General features: G+C 46.0%; 3 protein-coding genes across 5 annotated transcripts; 1 reads left to right on the top strand and 2 right to left on the bottom strand.

Moving 5' to 3' along the window:
- Positions 1–331: 331 nt before the first annotated feature.
- Positions 332–13080, bottom strand: LOC117587719 (FK506-binding protein 2). 3 transcript variants are annotated; one of them, XM_034278641.1, is made up of 5 exons: positions 13061–13080; positions 9022–9211; positions 1131–1219; positions 865–1064; positions 332–689 (listed from the first exon to the last, which is right to left on the bottom strand). In XM_034278641.1, the coding sequence occupies exons 2-5, from the start codon at positions 9207–9209 to the stop codon at positions 510–512; spliced, it is 657 nt and encodes a 218-aa protein (XP_034134532.1). In that variant the 5' UTR covers positions 9210–9211; positions 13061–13080; the 3' UTR covers positions 332–509. The 3 variants fall into 3 exon arrangements, with proteins under 3 accessions (XP_034134532.1, XP_034134522.1, XP_034134540.1); XM_034278631.1 differs by lacking the exon at positions 13061–13080 and adding an exon at positions 11298–11487; XM_034278649.1 differs by lacking the exon at positions 13061–13080 and adding an exon at positions 11298–11484 and having other exon boundaries at positions 877–1064.
- LOC117587737 lies at positions 12582–13132 on the top strand. The gene has a single exon (XM_034278661.1). The coding sequence runs from the start codon at positions 12789–12791 to the stop codon at positions 13041–13043; it is 255 nt and encodes an 84-aa protein (XP_034134552.1). The 5' UTR covers positions 12582–12788; the 3' UTR covers positions 13044–13132.
- Positions 13133–13166: 34 nt separating this feature from the next.
- LOC117587712 lies at positions 13167–15974 on the bottom strand. The gene is made up of 2 exons (XM_034278620.1): positions 15850–15974; positions 13167–15794 (listed from the first exon to the last, which is right to left on the bottom strand). The coding sequence occupies exon 2, from the start codon at positions 15787–15789 to the stop codon at positions 13207–13209; it is 2583 nt and encodes an 860-aa protein (XP_034134511.1). The 5' UTR covers positions 15790–15794; positions 15850–15974; the 3' UTR covers positions 13167–13206.
- Between the last annotated feature and the right edge of the window lie 98 nt (positions 15975–16072).

The following is a 16072-nucleotide window of genomic DNA, read 5'->3' as shown; positions in this document are numbered from 1 at the left end:
GGGCATGTCTGTATATGATATGTTCTTTATGGTGATTAAATAATCCCATTGGCAGACAGCAAGCACCAAAAAATGAGTTACAACTTTGAATATAACAACCTATAAATGTATATAAAAATGACGTGTGTGTTTGTTTTCTTCGATCAGATTGTACATACATAATTAAAGCCTAGAACGATGGGACAGAGAGCAGACGGACAAACCGAAATTTAGATAGTTGTACATACTTATTCTCTCTCTCTCTCTCTCTTTATGTATATTTATGTAGATATGTATTTGTATGTATATATGTACATAATGACATGGGGGGAAATCATCAGTCGAGTTTGAATTGATTTTGTGTACAGCAATTAACTTCTTGTTACTCTGTTTATTATCGGGTGTAGTATTACTATTTTCTTTTACGTTTTATGATTTATGTTTGTAGGTAGGTATATAACTTAAGCACTCTTGTCCCTTCGTTGTCACTCTGCACCCGTCAAACTGAGAGGCTCGTACTGGGCGTCTCTCTACAGCTCGTCGTGCTTGGGCCCGGAGAACTCATCGTGCGAGATGTAGCCGTTCTTGTCCTTGTCCTCATGCTGGAATATCTCCTCCACCAGCTTATCGTTCTCGGCCAGCATGTTCTTCAGCTCGGAGGAGTCCTGCCCCTCCACGGCGGTCATTTGCTTCTTCAGATACTCGCTCACCTAAGGAATAACAGTTGGAAATTTATTAGTTTCAGGATTCACTTCACAGTTGGCGGACAAAGAGAAGGAAGCTTTCTTTGGGGGGTTAGTAGTATTAGAAGTATATGGCCCAGAACCCAACGGAGTGTAGAGTGTAGAGTGGGTAGACATATCGTAATCAAAGTGCGATCCATACATATTCGATTACCTCTTCGCGACTCAGCTGCTTGTCGGCATTCTCGTCGATCTCCTTGAACACGTTCGTGGTGGGCGGGGCATTGCCGATATTGATCAGCTCCACGTCGAACAGAAGCGTCGCCTTGGGCGGAATCACATTGCCAGCTCCCTGGTCGCCATAACCCAATTGTGGGGGGATGGTCAGCTTGCGTTTTTCACCTTCAAATTTGTGCAAATAATTGTGCATTAGTTCTCTCTGGAGAATATTTCGGTTTGCGCACTTACCCACGCACATGTTGAGCAGGCCCTGGTCCCAGCCCTTAATCACCTGACCGGCGCCCAATTGGAATGTGAACGGTTGGTCCCGGTCAAAGCTGAAAGACAAAACAAACACAGTTACAAAATGTCAAACGTTTGCTAGATCAAAACTTTAAAGTGTATTAAATTCTCCTCCTTCTACCCTTCGAACAGAGACAATTCATCATTTTGTTGTATTACTTCTGTTTCTGAAGCGCCGTCGCGTTTGCAGTATATAAGGAGTGTGGACGTTTGTGGGACGCTTTTTAACGCGTCACTATTTTTATACCCTGCACTGAGTCAGTCAATGTAGCCTTCAGATGTTTAAGAATTAAATACTTTACGTCTCATCATTTCTTACATTTAGATGTAGAGAGAATAATCAAGCTGGAGAGGGTTTGTTGTTAATGCTGGTCGAATATACCCCTTAAATCTGCCGAGTACCGTCTAAAAAATGATTATTTATTTGATGGCTTTGCTAAGCGAGTTTACTTTAATTTGTTGCACGCATTAAGGATCTCCGCGTGCTGCCTGTTCAGGTATGCATGAGTCTGTCGCTGCTTGAGCTTGATGTATGATGTGTTTGGCGTGGCACAGTTGCAAGTTGAATTAGGCATCAGGCAGAGCCGCTGATGGTGATTATGATATATGGCAATGGATAAAACGAATGGCAGCGCAATCCTGTAAAATGTCACCGTTAAGAGGCTGTAAAGTGGGTTTATAGGCCACACCGTTACACAAACTCGTATAATCCAGAGAATGATACTAACAGTGAGTGTAAAACATGAGAGGGGTTACACTTGTTAAAGATTGGGATACTGGGAAACAAAATGTGTTTTAGTTTTCGCCCTAAACTCATTCTGAGTCCCAGCTCTTGTTTCTGCGCCTTTGTCCAACAATTAACATTGATCAGGGTCATATATAAAAGGCAAATCAGCTTTTCCTTGGCAGTTATTATTGTGGAAATCGCATAAATTAGCGAAATTTAGAACGCGCACAGGATAAAGCCATTGAGCGGCGTGAGAAGAATCCGCGAAACGGGAAAGCAGGAGCAGCTCCCACAGGCCACCCCTGCCGAGAGTCCATAAAATGTTTCACATATTGCTAGATATTCATGGAAAATAATGCAATAAAAATTCACAGCCACAGACAACGACCACCACCTGGGATTGTGGCACCCATGCCATGAGCAATACGCAAAGGAAAGGTGTCTTAGATGCCCATAATCCCTGAAAACAAACGGAAAAAAACCCACACACAGGCACACCCTCCTTCCTTTGCCCTAAAAGAGATACAAATTTTGTACGCTTTTTTATTTCATCTGGAGATTTGCACTTGAGCGAAAGCCACAACGACGACTGCGACGATGACACTTTGGTTCCGCTCCAGAGCCACAGCCAAAGCTCCACTTAACCGCTCTCTTTGGGTGTATCTGTGTGTGTGCTGCTCTTTTTTTTCGGGTGGCTGGATTATTCAGCGGCAATCCGCATGCCACATGCCGCATGGCCCATCATCATGAGGCGTCGCGTCGCGACTTCCAACTTGGAATTGAAACAACAGCGAAACAACATGAAACATGTAAAAATGTTTGCAAAATGCCCCAGAGATGCACATAAAATATTTAACAGACAAGGCAAGTGAGCTGCTGCTGCTGCTGCTGCTGCTGCTGCAGGCGGGGGCAGGTGGCACTCTTGACTCTAGCTCCAGAAGTTTGTGGCCCCCCAAACTCAAGGGGCAAAGGCGCTGCTACATGTGGGTGACGCCTTGTTAATCATTTGCAGCCGCTTTTCCTCCGCCTTCAAGTGCAATAATCTGTCTCGGATTCGCATCTCTCCGACTGTTCCCAGGGGCAGCACAGGAAAAACTTTAAAGTAACATTGTAACCCCCCCTCCCTATCAGGGGAAAACTTTCTCAACAAAAAACAACGATAATAATTTGACAAGGAAACAACAGGAGAGAAGAACTTTGCTGCCAGTTAGGAGTAGGCCCAAGTGACACATTTCAATTGTGAGATCTCCAGAGACTAAACAGTGGATCAAATTCTATTCGAACTTAATGGAAACTTAAGAAAAAGAAAGGCAGAAAGGTATTTAAGGAGTAGTCCTCACTCTAGTATAATCTTAGTTGATTTATGAAAAGTAAGTGGAAGGGAAGTTAAGGCAATGCTTGAATGAATTAAGATCTGATCTGATCCATTTACCCCTTCAATTTTTTTACACTTGCAACTTTAATTCACAAACGTTTAAAACTGTTGTAAATAAAAGAATAAAATCGTTTAAATGTGTTGATTTGCAGTCAACAGAAATCAAGGAATGACCACTGGCATGCCCCACTCCTACTGCTCCTCATGCCTGTCCTGCCCCAGAGACCTTAAATATTTATGAATCGCCTGGAAAGACAAACAAAAGGTCAACTCCAACTGCAGTGCCTGGCATTCCCTCCTCCGATTGGCAGATGTGCGGCGCGTGAACAGGTGTTTCTTTTTAAGCTGCTCGACAAACAGGCTGCCCCCAGCTGCTGCTGTTGCAGCTACTCTTGCTGATGTTGCGTAAGTCCTGTGCAAAGTCAAACAGATCTCATATGCATTTCGCAAGCGTTTCTCAGGTGTTTTCGCAAGCGTTTACAATGTTTTTCTCAGCTTCTCTACACCGAAATAGCCTTGATATTAAAGGGATTTTGGGATTGGTTTCTTTTTTGGTGGCGCCTTTATGGGCAGCGCATTATCATAAAGTCAAACAAGAAATGCCAACTCATTCATCCACAGCCTAAATATTTAAACAGTTTCGATTTCATTCTTTTGGCATTCCTGGCAATCCGTATCCGTATCTGTGTATCTGTGTATCTGCGAATGAATCCCCCAACGCAACGAATAATTTAAAATGCAACTGAATGGGCGCCCAAACATCCGTTTACCATCCGCTGCCATCCTACGTGATTCCGCACCGCAGGGGGTTGGCAGCCACCAGGCTGTGTCTGGGGGCAGGTGGCGTGGCGTGGCGCCTCCAAAATCATACCACGTCACTGCCACTGCCACGCTGCCAGTCTTCAGACACATTCAATCCAATCAAATTGAATCCTTTTGCCATTTTTCCAGGATGCTGGAGACCGCTCTCCCCAAATGACCTCGTTTTATGTGTCCGCTTGTCCCCGCACAAAAAAAAAAAACAGAAAAGAAGTTATAAAATCAAATATGCAACCGCAATTCCTTGGACTTCCCTTTGCTGCCTCCCCATTGGGGCGACAAGTTGCGATTAACTTGCAACCAAGGACAAGGACCTCACCTCACCTCACCTCTGGAAGCACGCTCTCCACAGAGATCTGGGCGTCCACGCCGGTCAATGTGCGAACAATTCACACAAAAAGTTTGAACAAGTTTTTGCAGCCGCCACGAAACACAAGTGGCGAGTGAGAGAGAGAGAGAGAGAGAGACACAAATTTATGCCCCACACAGATGGTGGCACGTTCGGGGAACCTTCCTACCCTTCTTCCGCCCAACCATTCAGAGCATTGCCGAAAAACTGCTGTAAATTCTGGAAAATAAAAATTGCAGCCGTTGAAGCTCATTAATTATTTAAACTATCTACAAATGTGCCCGACGTCTGAGTTTCGCCAAAAACGGGGGAAACCCATATATATTCCGTGGCAGGCCTGGTCATAAAAATAAGTCTGGCTGCCACTGCCACTGCAACAGCAACAGCAACAGCAGCAGCATGCCGTGTGCTGCCACATGGTAATGAGCTTTAGATTTACTGGCAACTCTGTTTCTCGCAGCCAGCCAGGGTTGCACCCACTTAATTGAGTGTTCATAAATGTAGCAATCGGTGGACTCCTACTGTGAAGATCGAACACAAGAGCGAGTCAAGCGAAGTCAAGAAATGTCTTCAATACAGAGAAATAGTTTTGTAAATTCATGGGTGGTGCCAGCGTCAAGCGAGCGAGAGCCAGCGTTAAGCGAGCGAGAGCCAGCGTCAAGCGAGCGAGAGCCAGCGTCAAGCGAGCGAGAGCCAGCGTCAAGCGAGCGAGAGCCAGCGTCAAGCGAGCGCGAGACAGCGTTAAGCGAGCGAGAGCCAGCGTTAAGCGAGCGAGAGCCAGCGTCAAGCGAGCGAGAGCCAGTGTCGATCGAGCGAGAGCAAGCGTCAAGCGAGCGAGAGCCAGCGTCAAGCGAGGGAGAGCCAATTAGTGTGTCATTGATCCAATTAATTTTCTATTAAATAAACTTTACCTCAACCACTTCTACAACAAAACAAACATAAATGATATTTTCCCTCTCCTCTTCTCGCTTCCTGCTGCCAGAATGCGTGTCAAGGTGGACACCTTGGACACATCTATGGTGCCCTCTGGCGGCCACTCAAGCAGATCCAAAGGCCATTTGCCAACGGCACTCCCCTGTCCGCGTCCCATCACCACCTCTGGGGGGACATTCAAGGTTGTCTTTGCTGTTGTTGAAGTTGAAGGTGGCCAAGAGTAAACAGAAACTTTCACTTTAATGCATTTTCTGGTCGCTGCCACCGCCACTGCCTCTGTTTCTTCGCTTTTTTTACGCACTCTGCTTTTGGACACTAAATTGCACTTGCCACAACGCACAGCACTGGCGCTGCTACAGTCAGTTGCCACATACAAATCATGGCAGCCGAAAAGCGACAACATCACAAGTTATGGCCCGATGCTTTAGGTAACTGACTTCTACTCTCTCTCTCTCTCTCTCTCTCACTCTCTATTGCTCTTCCTCTTTCTCTGTCTCCTGGCCACTTTTTAGTGACGTTGTCAAAAAACATGTTTCTACAGCTTCCCACCCAGCGAAAGGGGAGCAAGTCGTCTGTCTTCTTTAAAGCCTCTGAGGATGGACCCTGCTACGAAAGGGAAATCCAGATTGTTTTTCAGTGAGCCATGAGCTCCGAAACAATCCTTAAGGCACTGTGAATGTCAATTGGAAGGGTTACAATTATTTAAATACAATTTTTCCCTTTCCTTTTCTTTCCTTACACGCAAAACTTTCACCATTGAATAATTTGTATAAAAAATGAATATTTTTATTATCTTTAAAATGTTTCATCCCTGGTTCATAGTGCAAGTCCCTTCCTCACATTTTATCATATTAAATTTGTTGAAAAGTTTTTGCTGCTCTTGGCGGAAACATCAAAATGTTTTGGCCCCGTGAAACTCAAGTAACAAATTAATTTCCCAGGAACAATGACAACAAAAACTGAGTGGAGCACGTTGCACATAAGAAACTTCTATGGGGGCACAGTACACGGCACATATATCATATAAAAGAAGGAGGGAGGCGCTGTGTAGTCATGTTTCGCGTCACGATGATTAGAATATAGCGCGGGCAAGGAGACTAAATAATTTATGCGGCCAAATGAAGGTTTGCGGGTCAAAAAGTGGAGCCCAACTTGTTGCAGGACTCACTCTCTGTCTCTCTGTCTGTCTCTGAAGCCATTGACAAACTGTGGCCGCACGTGACATGGCCATGGCGCTGACAGGTAGACCTCCACAGCCACTACTCCGTTTGCTTCCCATTTTTTGTTTGGCTGAGACAATGAATATAAAAGCTGGAGACGGGCACGTGACTGGAGTGGTCTCTGCTGTTCGTTCTGCTCATTATTGAATTAGTTGTGGAAACGAGAGCCTTTTTTTTTAATTGTCCAAAGAGGTATAAGGTCTGTCCGAGAAATGGTTTGTAATCCTTTTTATAAGCAATCAAGCACGTATGCAATTGAAGGCTCCATCTGCTATCCTTTCTCCCGGAATTCTGTGTGTGCTTAGGACAGTTCCCATTTTGATTGGCATCTCAATAAGCATTCCGCCCCAATCGAAGGACTTGTCAAATGCACAAGAAAGTGCCTCTCCTTGGTGTATCTATCTTTTCTTAATTAAAGCCTTTGCCTCTCAGCTCCTCTACAGGTAAAAGCTTAATTATCCTTGGTAAAGGGGGGATGGGTGTATGGCTGGCTGGAGCCAGCTTTCAGGCACCTAATTTCCGTTGCAGTCCTTATGGCCCAAAAGCTGTTTGTGCCCTGAGGCGGCTGTGGCTGAAAAGAGATTTTTGCATAGCAACAAAAGAAAACTCTTTGGGAGAGATGGAACGCGGCAGGGAGTCGCCGACGTCGCCGCAGTCGACATCCTTGACTGCACTTGACTGCCAAAGTGCCTTGTTGTACTCTTGAAAAGGGCATTATGATTATGTCTAAATGTTTTACGGGCAGAGGAAGAAAGAGTTAGTCTATTTCTATTAGAGTATCCCAATCTTCGACTCACAAGAGGCTTGACTTCTTGCCTGTTTGTTGCCTTAGCTCTTTGGCGGAAAGGGGCAAATTTAAGCCGCATCAACAAGTGGCAGACACCGACTGGCACGGGACAGAAGGTGCACTCTCATTGAGTTAGTTAGTTTGCCTGCACCGACTGCCACGCCCACTCTTGTAGGGGGGCAGGTCTGTGACTTTGCCACGCTAAATTTAACAGCAATTGCAAAACTTTCAACAGAGACAGAGAGGGAGAGAGAGACAGAGACTACTCTGAGATAATTTGCCACTCAGTGGGCAACCAAAAGACAAGGTAAGCCCCGAAAACCAAAGGACACCTTTCGACTCCAGTGGCAGGCAGAGGCAAGGACGACGGTTTGGAGCACCTTCCATGGCTGGACATGTGAAATGAAATGTTTTAGCATATGGCAAGGTCTGCGAGGGTAAGGACCTGGAACGATTACGAAATCATTTCCTTTATGAGAGACACAATTTTCTGGTCGTAAAATGAAATCAAAATTTGATAAGCCAAAAGATAACGAGAGGACAGCCAGATACACAGAGAGAGGGAGAGAGAGGGAGACCCTAAGTTTGTGCCAAAATAATGTAGTTTATTTATGTATATTCACTAGACCATATATCAGCTGCAGCTAATCGCGATTCCACGGGTTATCTTGGCCACAGCCAACTGATATCGATGGGAATTCTGCTGTTGATAAATGCAATTTTAGCGCTTGACAAAATGATTACACGCCTCCCAAGCAGACCCCAAAAGACAGAGAGAGAGAGAGAGCGAGAGGAAAAGCACTCCCATGTGGGTGTGTTGGGTTGGGAAATATTACACTCTTTTGAGGAGATCTTTTTTTCAGCTTTAATTGGTTTCTCTGCTGTGCTGTGCGTATGTAAAATGAGAGTTGAAGTGGAGTGGCTGAGCTCATGTTTAAAATTAAGCAGACAACATACACGATTTATTAGTGTGTCGGGTTAAGGGTTCAAAATTGAAATGAGGGAATCGTTAGGAAAGGAAATCCGGGCTCTTATGCAAGTTTTGTGCTGGGAAAGTTCCAAATCTCACAACACTTTGACATAGCGAAAGCCAACTTGGAAATCTCTTCGAATTTTAACATTTTTAATCGAATACTTTAATAACTTTGCATGAATAGATGAACTGTTTTGTGTGTTTAAGCAACTTTAACCTCGCTCATTCACCCATGCCGCCATAGGAGCTGATTTCTTTGCTTTATGAGGGCCACGTCAACGCCGCACACACCCGACGGAAGCCGCAACAAAAACCAACACACACAAAAACAAAGATAAAGGGGGGAAGAGCGGTGGCATTCAGGCATGGAAAATGCAACAGCAACAGCAGCAAGAACAACAATGCAACAATGAGATCGCTTATCAGTTGGCGTCTAATTTACGACAATGAGCCGCCGTGACGACAGACTATGATGCCTATGCAGCACAGTGTATGCCCCAAACTGCACAATTTTAAATCCCCATTCAAAAAGTGTGTCCATGTTAATCTCGAATATATGTATGCACATATGCTGTGGAGATTACTGCAGCAATCTGCTTTTAAAATTGTCCAGCCACAGGGTTAACCCCTGACCTTACTGAGAGTGAGACTTACCTTGAATCGAACTTCTTGCCATCGGCCTGCAGGGTGCCAGTGTAGTGCATCGTTAGGGAGTCTCCGCTCTTGGACTTCTGCTCGCAGCCCTCCGGCACGCTGACCACCTCCACTTTGAGGTCCTCGGCGCGAACGAGGCTGCTGCTGGCCAGCAAAAGGCACGACAAAACGAGAGTAGACTTCAACATGGCTGCAAAAGATAGAAAAAGGGGGGTAAGACTCGAATAAACAACAAATACGGCTTTGATTTGCGTAAGAGAAACGAGAAACTGCAACTCGTTGGTGACACTGCACTACAAAAATGTTGACAACGAGCAAATCGGAGTCCTTTGGATGTTTGGATGGAGAATAAATAAAATCTAACGATCAGTGCTGGAAGCAAAGTCTCACATGATTCCAATACCTATTCCTATTAGTTTTCCTTCCTTAACTTTGAGTTAAGGAAAACCTATGGAAATCTTTGTGTAACTTCCTGCAGCCTCTCCATACTGCTGCTACCTCTGATCCCCAGCTGAAACAAGCCCTGATGTGCACCATCTTTAGCAATATAAGTGCAGATCCATCAACTTAATTATCTCTCGCCTGTAGCTCTCGTATCATCATCACCTGGCACTGATATTTCATGATGAGTGTTGCACAAGCGCGATAAATGTTGGATTTAAACCAATTACTCGTAGAGGTGGAATGATTTTGCTCAACAGTGTAAAATTAAATTGAAATGAAGAGTGTAAGAGGTGCATGAGGCGGATAGGGGCGATTGTGGATGGGATGCAAAGTGCAAAAATTAGTCATTATGCAAATGTGCAATTCATTTTATGGAGAGGGGCAGAGCCAACACTGCCAGCTTTTGCCATCTGCTGGACTGACCAATGCTGGTCTGACTGTAGCATGATAGCGAGGGGAAGAAGATTATGCAAGCCGAAGCCGAAGCCGAAAGTTATTGCGCGTTTTATTGCGGACATGGCGTATGCGTAATGTCCGCACAGGGTGAGGTGACCACAACAATTTGGAATTTCAGAGAGGTTGGTAGGTAGCCCCGCACACGTAGGGACGTGGGCAAGTAGCAAGTTCGCAAACGAAAGTTGCGGCTTGAAAGCGCGTAGGTCGAACGCTTGGCCCGTCGATGGCCCTGGCAGAGGAGACAATGCTAAAAATGATTTGCAATAAATTCAAAAAGCAAACAAAACGCAAACAACCTTTATATGGCATAAGGAGGGAGGGGGTACAACTTTCACTAATGGAAAGAAAGGCAATGAATAGTCAGATCGAGAGTGACTTCAATTACGTGAAATCGAAATTAACATCTTTTGGTCCCACTCTCCAACGACCATGTAACGGCAAAATGTAAGCAGAGGGTTACCCGGACATTGCTTTCCTTCCACCTGTTCCTGATATTCAACTCTTTTACAAGTCACATTAAATAAAAGGTCGGAAAATGCTGACACCACATTCGACTACTACAAATCTCCCTTCGACAATCTTTATGTTTTGAGGAGTCCGAGGAGAGAGGAATCAGAGACGATCTGCTTCTTTACTGCCACACCCTCGGAAGAATTTACCCTGCGCTGTTTCTTTTTCTTTCTTTCGCATTGCACGCCAGTGTGTGTGTGTGTGCGTGTGCTGGGAGTACCCAAAAAAACCTGTTGGGGGCGTACTGCTGCTTCTTCTTTTTTCTTTCTTCTGTTTATGTCGGATTTTTGTGTGCTCTTTCTTTTTGTTGGTATTTCTGGTTGTTGTTGTTGTTGTTGTCTTTACTTGTCGTGCTGTATAGCAGTTCAGTGAACCACTGCAGAGTACCGTTGGCCACAAATCTGGGACTTAATTTGCAGCCTACCGCTAAATGAATCGGATATGGAATGGAATGGAAAACTGCGGGAAAACGTAGACCAAGGCAACACGTCATGATTTTTCAACTTCCCTTCCCAAACGCTAATTGTTCCTATACGATACCAAGATCGGGGACAGCAAATAAGACGAATCGTGAATAGAGCTACAACAAAAAACCGAAATACCGCCCGGCAACATCTTTTTCCTTATGTTTGAAGCGATAAGCGCTGCGCTCTCTCACACGATTACTCTTCTCTTCGCTCTCGATATTCTCTCTTCTTCGCGGCGGATCATATGTATGTACATACGTACGCGTGTGGTCGTGGTCTGAATATGAATGAAAGAGACAGACTGCAGGCAAAGTACACGCTTTCTTTTCATTTCGCCTCTGATTGAACAAATTTCACTATATTTTTACGCTCGCCAAGCACACAGATTGGATGTTATACCTTTTGGGTGTTTGTCTACAGACAGATATCACTTGGGATGCTTGAATAGCGGTGGTGCGGGCGCGGCTGAGGATTATCGAGTGGAGACACAAGCACAGAAACACGCGAGCAACAGTGGCGGCAAATCAAGTGGGGGACTTTGTTGACTGTTGCGTTCGACTCTCGAGAGGCAACTGCTGGAAATATTGTCGGTCGCGGCGGTTTACTATAACGTAGAGACAGTGTGGCAGCAACAGCGATCACTGATGTACATATGTATGATCATGCTACTCAGTGTACTCAAATGAGAAGGCACGTTGTTGCTCCAGGTAGCAAAAGTTGCTTGCCAGCCGCTCTCCTTTTGAATGAAGCCCCGCAGACCCTCTTATTGGTGTACCCTGCTGGCACTCTCTCTCTCTCTATCTGTTTCTTTCTCCCCCCCCTATATTCACACAGTGAGAGCGACAGCACTTGTCCACGTAATCAAGTTGCTCGCGTCGAAGCTGTTCAAGTTGATAGCGACGAAGGCAGAGAATCTGAACTGTTCAGTTCCTATTTTCGCTGTTTATGTTCACGAGAGGAATTTAGGAGTTGTATTTAGTTATATTAATAGTTTTTTTTTATAATTTTAAATTGTAAATTGGACTCATTTCATACAATTTAAAATCTTTATAAAAAAAGTTTTTTGGTTTTCTAATTTAAAGTTTATCAACTTTAAAGTGTTTCTAAAATATATATGTAAACATTGTTACAATATTAATAAATATTTTATTACATTTTTTTTTAGTTTTTTTAATTACGTTTTCTTCAAACTGTAGTAATTTCCACAAAAATACAATTTAAACGGATTTTGTTTTCTAACAACACTTACAGGCAAAATGATAACACTAATTTGAATGGTTTTAAAGTAAAAGCCAGAAGCTAAATTTAATTTTGTATATATATTTTTGCAGTTATGTTTCAAAAAAGTCAACCAAAAATGCGAAGATTTCGAAAATCAACAGAATCTAGACAGAACGCACACAACCAGCTCGCGAAGTTTCCAAATGTTGACTAAAGGATGCTGTGGAAAAAGCTGAAGGCTTCACAGGTTTAGACATGTTGCTGGCAACATTCGTCCTTGGGGTAGTCGCTTAACATAAGGATAAGCTCCACCCCTTGGAAGGAAAGCGCAGGCGTCGTTCTTTGGGGATGGAATTAAGCCCATACACTTGGCTTGAAGATTGTTTTTCTTTGAAACTTACTTTTAAAACAACAAAATAAACATTTCTTACATTACTGATGGATTTAATTGAGCTTAACTGAAATATTTAGAGATCTTTTCGTCTCAGATAAATTGTTGCAACTATTGTCCGCTTAGTACAGATATCCGATTTAGTATGAGCTCAGAGTTTTCTACACAATCTACATGGGCACTCCTCTGAAAGCGAATTTGTCACCCTTGGATCACGTTACGCCCCACTGAGCCCCGTCCAGCGATATCGAGTCTTGCAGCGTGGGGCCCCAAATTGAATGAAATCTGAACAAATTAATTGGAAATCAGTTGGAATCAGTGTCAGTCTCGGCGCGGTCGTGTGTTGGTCCCCGAAAATGATGCAAGAATTACAGAACAACACCCTGGGATTCGCCCTCAAGCGTCGAAACGATCGGTTCGTGGTGGAGCCCATCGGTGGCATAGTGAATCCTGCCTATGAGCCCGACCAATCAGGAGATGCTGCATCAACCCGAACCAATCGAGGCGTTGGCCAATCAAAATGGCGAGTATAAAGTGCACAACTACTCACTCGGATAATATTTACAGAGTCCAAAAACTATAATCAGCGCACGATTCAGATCTCAAGGTCTACTTAGATGATAAAAATAACAAAATTCCATTCCATTCCGTCCCAACTTATCCGAGCAGCTGTTCATTGGGGAGTCCTAACAGGAGCTAGAATCCTTTGGTGTAGTTGGTCTTGGGTTTCTTGGCAGGCGTGCGTATTTCAGCCTTTACAATGTTCCTGGCAGCTTCCTCGTAATCGTACTCGATGATTGTTGACTGACAAGGGAGTAGAGTGGAGTGGAGCCGCTGGCTGCTGCTGGGCCCACCCACGTCGTCGTCCACAGACGGCTCCTTCTTAGGGTTGAAGGGAAGATCGGCAGACATCTCCTGGTGTGTGCTGAGTAGGACTTGGCCAGGAGCTTCTTCGACTTCAAACGACTCGACGAGGGTGCAGTTCGCCGATGTGACGCCATAGCGTTTGGGCAGGTTTGTGCCGGGCACTAGGGGAGAGTCGTCATCCTCGGTCTTGGGGGCTTCCGTCTTGAGTTGCTTCAGCCAGTCGTCCATGCGATCGTTTGGCTCCTTATTTTCCTCCTTCAGGTGCTCGTTGATCATGCTGGCGTACATGTCCCGCGTGTGATCGTAGTCGTCCATGTCCCACACACTTAGGAGCCGGGTGCTCAGCATGTCCGTGTAGCTGGACAGCTTGTAGGCAGACTTCTGCCATGGTCCGCGACCGACTTCCCTCGCCTTTTTCTTAAAATCCGGCTTGGGTGGTTCTGGCGACGCAGCTTCGGCTGGATCAGCATTTTCCTTTGAAGTGTTCGTCTCTTGGGATGCATGGATCTCTTCCTGCGACTCCTCCAGGCCGTACTCGATGGTGATTTCCTCAGGCTTCTCTTCTATAGAAGCGCGGCGAGCTTCCATCTTGAGAATGTCCCTCAGTACGGGAACGGAGTGCACTTCGGTGCATCTGAGTTCCTGCCTCTTGACGCACTTGTTGACTAAGTTCCCGTAGTAGGTAATGGGCGGTATGTTGTGGAGGCCCGTGCGGTGCTCCTCGGGCTGCGACTTCTCCCGCACCGTCAGCCGCTGACTGAAGACATCCCCGATGCTGTTGGAGGTCAGCAGCTGGGCAAAGCCGTGGTCGACGGTCTCTTTCTCCAGCATGCTGAAGCGCAGCCCTGTAACGCACGCCTTGACCCGCTCCTTCAGGTCCGCGTACACATCGACGAAGCCCTGCAGTCGCGCATCGACTAGGGTCTCCTCCATCGAGAGCGGCTTGTATGGAATCGTCGGGGAGGACATATCGTTGACGCTTTCGGCCAATGCACCTTTCAGCTCACAGATACGCTGATCGCTGGCCAGTAGGCTGCTCATGGCAACGTACTCGCTGCCTTCGTGCATGCAAGTGTCCATGAAGGTGGGCGGGTAGGTCATCTGGTGGGTCCAGGTGAGCACGGCGCGGTCGGAGAGCCTCTTGCCCAGACAGCGCATGTCGAGGCAGTGGAGCTTGTGGTTGCTGGCCACATACAGCAGATTGGGATTGACGCTACGGGCGAGGCAGGAGAAGGTCTCGCACTGAATCAGATCCACACTGCTGGCGTGGCAAGGATTGAGCGGCTGGTCAATGCGCACGTCCACCGTGAGCAGCATCGGCTGGCAGAGGTAGTGAAAGCTGCTGCTCCCCGAGGGAATCAGCTGGGCCCAGGTGCTGCTGTGTTTGTTGAAGGACTTCAGCATGCACACATTGTGCTTTTCGATGTCCTGCTGCGTGACGAGGTCCAAGAAGCTCACGGTCCGATCCTGGCAGGCGAGGGCCAGTATGTTAGCGTTGCCCGCAGCCTGCGCTGCGCTGATAAAGGGCAATTGCTGGTTGCTGAACTTGCATTGGCAGACCAGTTCGTACTCCTCGATCGAGTCTGACTCCTTCAGCTCGTAGATGGATATCTCTTTCAGGAAGCGTGAGAGGAACATGTGGCCGTGGTTCACGCGAAAGCTCTCCATTGGCAGCAGTTGAAATGCCTCGCTGGACGTTTCCTCCAGCATGGTCGAGTAAAGGGGATCCCAGAAAATGGTCTCGTCTTGCACCTCGGAGAAGTGCAGGTTCCTCAGCCTGTCGCCACTCACGTGCATGGCCAGGGTCTTGCCCTTGTAGCTCATTGTCTGTAGGTTGCCGCCCGTGTAGTAGTAGTCGTAGCTGTCCATAAAGTATCGGTTCTCCTGCGAGGCTATGTGTTCCGCAATGTCAAAGAGGCGTGCATCGTAGATTTTCTCCTTTTTCTTCTTCTCTTTTTGTTTCATTTTCTCGGTGCGATTGTCGTATTGTGCCTTTAGCAGCTGCAGCCGGTGCATATAGTCATCGTACGCCTGTGGCCGCTTCACGCAGGGCTCAATGAGGGGCGTCTGCCCGTCGCTAGCCACATATAGAGGCACCGGCGCGTACTCTCTGCAGCTGGGAAACATTTGCAGCTCCTCATCCGGCTTCACAGCGAATCCCTTGTTCAGCGAGGTGTGGCTGAAATGTGGCGTGGTCTCCATCACGTAGCGCAAACAGTTACTTGTCCGTTTGTTATCGTCCTTGCTTTCGTCTTCGGACTCTTGCCCTTGTTCCACTTCCTTGGGTGCATCCTCGCCATCGTCTTCTGGCTCGCGCAACTTCACTTCATTGGTACTCCAGTTCACACTAGCATCGTGGTTCGAGTTGTTTAGTTTGTCCAGCTTCCGCCTCTTGCTGTAGCGTCGCGGCATTTTGTCTGCAATAAAGAAACAATTCAGTTTTACCAGACAAGAGAGTTTCATCATAATTACCGTTGCTGCGGCTATTTTTGGTGGATGTTTAATTTTATTTAATTCTATTGCGTGCAAATAAAGTAATTATTAATATTCAGAAACCCGCAAATCCTAAGTATTTCCACATTTCATGTTTTGACATTCACACGGAGACTTACAGCTGATTTCACCGCCAGTGGAATTGCAGCCCTAGCAATCGATAGCTATAGCAAAAAACTATCGTTTAATGAGACACATTGCC

Source organism: Drosophila guanche, unplaced genomic scaffold (genome assembly GCF_900245975.1).
Source record: "Drosophila guanche unplaced genomic scaffold, DGUA_6, whole genome shotgun sequence".
NCBI classification, from domain to species: domain Eukaryota; kingdom Metazoa; phylum Arthropoda; class Insecta; order Diptera; family Drosophilidae; genus Drosophila; species Drosophila guanche.
This window is presented reverse-complemented; position numbering and strand designations above follow the sequence as displayed.

Bases quoted from the DNA above. Each gene is read 5' to 3' on its own strand.
- LOC117587719 (XM_034278641.1), bottom strand. From the start codon at position 9,209: ATGTTGAAGTCTACTCTCGTTTTGTCGTGCCTTTTGCTGGCCAGCAGC. The intron at 1,220-9,021 runs GTAAGTCTCACT...TTTGTCTTTCAG, and splicing joins GGCAAGAAGTTCGATTCAAG to CTTTGACCGGGACCAACCGT. The intron at 1,065-1,130 runs GTAAGTGCGCAA...ACAAATTTGAAG, and splicing joins CCTGCTCAACATGTGCGTGG to GTGAAAAACGCAAGCTGACC.
- LOC117587737 (XM_034278661.1), top strand. From the start codon at position 12,789: ATGAAATCTGAACAAATTAATTGGAAATCAGTTGGAATCAGTGTCAGT.
- LOC117587712 (XM_034278620.1), bottom strand. From the start codon at position 15,789: ATGCCGCGACGCTACAGCAAGAGGCGGAAGCTGGACAAACTAAACAAC.